The sequence below is a fragment of the Engystomops pustulosus genome, chromosome 3, assembly GCF_040894005.1.
Source record: "Engystomops pustulosus chromosome 3, aEngPut4.maternal, whole genome shotgun sequence".
In the NCBI taxonomy this organism is placed as follows: domain Eukaryota; kingdom Metazoa; phylum Chordata; class Amphibia; order Anura; family Leptodactylidae; genus Engystomops; species Engystomops pustulosus.
In genome coordinates, this window is record NC_092413.1 from 185,875,228 (window position 1) to 185,879,495 (window position 4,268).

Sequence of the window (4,268 nt, forward strand, 5' to 3'; positions counted from 1 at the left end):
GGGAAGTTATAATCAAGCTATTCAGCTCTTGTAAGGGCTCTGGACAGATCTTTCAGCCTGAAGAGCTTTCTGCTCCATGTTGATTCACAGACACGTTACTCTGTTACGAGTAGGAACAGGATTTTGGTTGGATACTTGCAGCAGTCACTCAGCAGAGGGGAGGAGCTGTGGAACAGTTAATTGCAAAATGCAGACAGCTCTTCAGGCTCAATGACCCACCCAGAGCGCTTGCAGAGCTGTAAACCTGGACTAAAAGTTCACTTTTCACAGGCCAGCTGCTATACAGTCCACTTCTCTCCCGGGCCTATATCTCTGTTTACAGAGTTTATCATGATCAAGAGGACGTACTTTAATTAGATTTTCATGAGCATGAGAAAACAGGGAAGCTTTTAAGAAATATTTTTGTAGTATAGTACAATTAATAAATACACAGTTACAATACTCTTTACATGTCCACATATCTTCACCATCTGACTAGTTTTCATGATTTATTTGTACATTGTGTGCATTTATAAAAGCCATCTTGGTAGCTGGCATATAAAAAGAGCAGTAAGTAAGGGTTAGACTTGTTTTTCTTTTTCAAAAGTCTACCCAACTTTTTCATATCAACCTTCAAAAGTAGAGATTGTGATTGACAAGTTGAACTACCTAGTATGGACTGTGTGAGCTCCTACACATATCCAGGGTTGTGACTGCAATAACTATGATATTTAGTACAACGCACATTTTTGGATATGGTATAACTTTTATTGGGCACTTTGTATTGGATATTAGTAGAGTCACGTGCCTTATTGTGCTGGATATAACAGGACTCCAGAGAACGATGAGTAATTGAGATTATCTGCATAGATGCCTCCCATATCCTCCTCATATATCTGCAGCCAAACTTCATCACCAACATCTAAGGCCAGAAGGATGGTTCCAGAGGCCTGGTCCACATTATTGGTCTGAAACTGGTCAAAGGTGATCATCATGGGTTTGTTATTCTTGTATAATCCAATCTTGACATCCTTCATGTAGACGGTGAGGTGATAGGTAAATAAATAAAGGCCCTTGATGTGACAGGTGAACTTTCCTGTGGTGTCATCGTAGTGGCGCATGTCATTGTAAAACACTTTATTGAAGCGTATTGGCACGTTTGTAGTAGAAACCTTTGTTGTCAGACCCATGCTAAAAGCTGAGCGATGTAGGAAAGGATCCTCTCCTTTTTGACCTTGGGGACCTGGAAAGCCTCGTGGACCCTCAGGTCCTGGGAGTCCTTGTTCACCAACTTCTCCCTTTTGCCCCTTTGCACCTATGGATATTGATAGAATATATAATATTATACATCAACCATTTATGAATAGAAGTCCTTTAAGCCCCTTAAACTGCCCAATACTTGACGGTGCTGATGATGTGGTATCTAGCGGTGCCTTTTCTAGCCCCAATGTTAACGTCAAGGGTATGGGGATACAAAATATGGGATATGGGGGCTACAAAAATAAAGCTCTCCACTGCTTCTGATATGTTTACAGAATTCCTCCTAATGTGTGATTCATGCGTGATCACAGAATATTTTGGCAGTGAAGAAATGATGTTATATTGTAGATTATATCAGTAAGTGACTCCACAACAGCTTTAAATGGGGCCACTGTCTGGAATTATGGGGTCCATTGTTATTGCAGTTCCTAAGCTTGTGGAGGAGTCTCTGATCCTACCAAAATTTACTGTTAAATGTTTGACTTTAGAGGTAGCACATGTGTAAAGAGAGCAGATGTCAACAATTTAACACATATTTGGGATAATCACCGATTAAAAAATAAATACACACAAATAGTGATGAGTGGACCCGAAACTGCAATGTTCGGTGTCCACGCTGATTTCAGTCAAACGATCTGGTTGGAGTTCAACTCATCCCTGTCATTTGACAACAGTGATTGGTGGTGGCACAGTGCTGGCAGCAGTTAAAGGGCACCTACCGCCACAAATCTACCTATAAAGGTAGATTGGGTGGTAGGTGGATCAATGGGACGTGAGGATAGCCCTTTTAAGGGCTAATCCTCACGTCCCTGCACTTTTTTGATAACTTTTATTAGATATTTATTCAAATTTACTTATGCGGCTACTGGGGAGTGGAGTAGCCGCATATGAGATTACACGAGGCGGCTACTCCACGCCCCGGTAGCCACTTTACCCCTCCTACTCACCCATCTTCGGCGCGCAGCTCCGCGTAGCTGCGCGCCCTCGTCCGGCGATCCTGCCGTCTGCGCATGCGCAGAAGAGCAGGCCCGCGCCTGCGCGAAACACATACAGCATAACACATCACAGATACACACATATATACATCACATATATGGTATATACATATTAAGCTGTACAATGTGAAGCATAATATATATACTTAAGTGTCAGGTCATATGATGGGGTACTCTGACACTACGGGCCCCATAGCATCTGCTGTGGCTGCTACCACTGTAGTTACACCCCTGCATATAAACCAAACATTTACCACTAACATGAAGTAAAACATGTCACCTTAAGTCACAACGTGTCTGCGTCATTACGGGGTTAAATGTGGGTGGATTCTGCACAAAATATCTTAGCTTTATGTATTGGTTCTTTCATCTTGACTGTGGATTTTCTGACATAGAATCATGAAAAGATCAACTATGAAAAAAACTTTCAATGCACAAGTTTTTTTCCATGTCGGTCATCTCATGCCACTTACCTAAGGTAAAGAAGACACTTCAGCAAATGACTAACCTGTTTCTCCTCTGTCTCCTTTCTGTCCATCACTCCCGTCTTTGCCGTCTCTTCCCGGCAGTCCATTGTGTCCTGGATATCCTGGTGCTCCTCCCATCCAGTTAGCGCAAGGATTTTTCTGGGGTTGTGTTGGGTCGTCATCAGCCAAAACGCACATTGGCAGCAGCACAAGCAGAGCGTATATAGTACTAAGCACCAACATTGTGCTCATTGAGGGCAAACTAATGTCTGTAGTAACAAGATCTAAAAGCAAGTTTGTCAACTATGCAATAAAAATCCTGGAAAAATCTGGAGGATATTTTCCATAAAATACAAATCAAGTGCTAGCAAATGTCTTACCCAGAGGAAAGTTACAGTAGTCTGTGCCCTTTGCAGCTGCCTTATGGTGATGACCCAATCTTACATAACATATGCTACTGTCAATTAAAACTCATTCCAGTATCGCTGCAGACACAGATCATGTAAAGGTCAGGAATTGGATCAGAAATTCCTTGCACCGAGTGGGAGAACAAACCAAGATACTTACTTCTAAGGAAAATGCAGAAGATAATACGACTACATGATAATTTCCATATTTCGTAACTCGTAAAGTAATTGTAGGAACCATGCTTCCATACATTGGATTCACTTATACGGCCTATACTACATTAAACATACTACGGAGGAGCGGTCCTGCCGGATGTATTGAGAAGCTCCAGATGACCAATTCTTTGCCAGGTTCTGTCTAGTTTAGAATTAGGCTAATGTTCTGCATTGGTGTGGGTTTATTTGTGCGTATGTGTATATATTTAATGTGCTTCTTTGTGTATTAAATATATATAAAGTTTCAGTAGGCCCCTGGGTGGCAGAGCCTCAGTGGGCCCCTTTGCAGTAAACTCATGTGGTGGCATTAAAAATTCAGAAACTCAAACCGTCTCATGTTCCCTAAAATATTCCCTAGTTAATCATATCAAACAGCCCCCTCATAGTTATTTTATATAAAGCCCCCCTCATCCCCATGGATTCCTTATGTACAGCCTTATGTGGGCCCTCCCAGCAGCCCTGGGCCCCAGCACTTACCTGAGTATGCCCAGTGCTGGCGCCGGCCCTGGCTCTCTCCACTAAATTATGCATGAATGCAGGAAATGATGAGGAGGAATGCAGTTTCCCCACAGTACTCAATGCTGAATTCACCAGGGAATTTTGGTGAGGTCAGGGAGTGGATGTCCTGTCTACTCAGGTCCAGATTTGAAGAGACAATGAGCTGTCAGCCAAAAGAAGGGGGCAGGGTTCACTGGCAGACTGGGGAAAGCTTCTTGGAGACGACTCCTCTACATAAGTTGACTCTTGTCTACTCATGTGCATATCAGAAAACCAGCTGCATTAGGGTCCATTGCCTCAGTGGCAGATTATTTTAGGTAAAATGGGGGACACTTAACCCTTTTCGAGCAGGTATTAAATTCTTTTAACATCTTTTATGCTACATACTGTTATTAACAGAGAGTCTTCCAGTTAATAAATCACCCAGCAGTATTTTTCCAGCGATC

The 4,268-nt window shown here is 42.4% G+C and overlaps 1 protein-coding gene across 2 annotated transcripts; it reads right to left on the bottom strand.

Annotated features, from left to right (window-relative positions):
- Positions 1–505: 505 nt before the first annotated feature.
- LOC140120649 (adiponectin-like) lies at positions 506–3,933 on the bottom strand. Of its 2 annotated transcripts, none has more exons than XM_072139608.1 (3): positions 3,802–3,933; positions 2,743–2,970; positions 506–1,294 (listed from the first exon to the last, which is right to left on the bottom strand). In XM_072139608.1, exons 2-3 carry the CDS (start codon positions 2,951–2,953, stop codon positions 789–791), a joined length of 717 nt encoding a protein of 238 aa, XP_071995709.1. In that variant the 5' UTR covers positions 2,954–2,970; positions 3,802–3,933; the 3' UTR covers positions 506–788. The 2 variants fall into 2 exon arrangements, with proteins under 2 accessions (XP_071995709.1, XP_071995708.1); XM_072139607.1 differs by lacking the exon at positions 3,802–3,933 and adding an exon at positions 3,082–3,159.
- Positions 3,934–4,268: the final 335 nt, after the last annotated feature.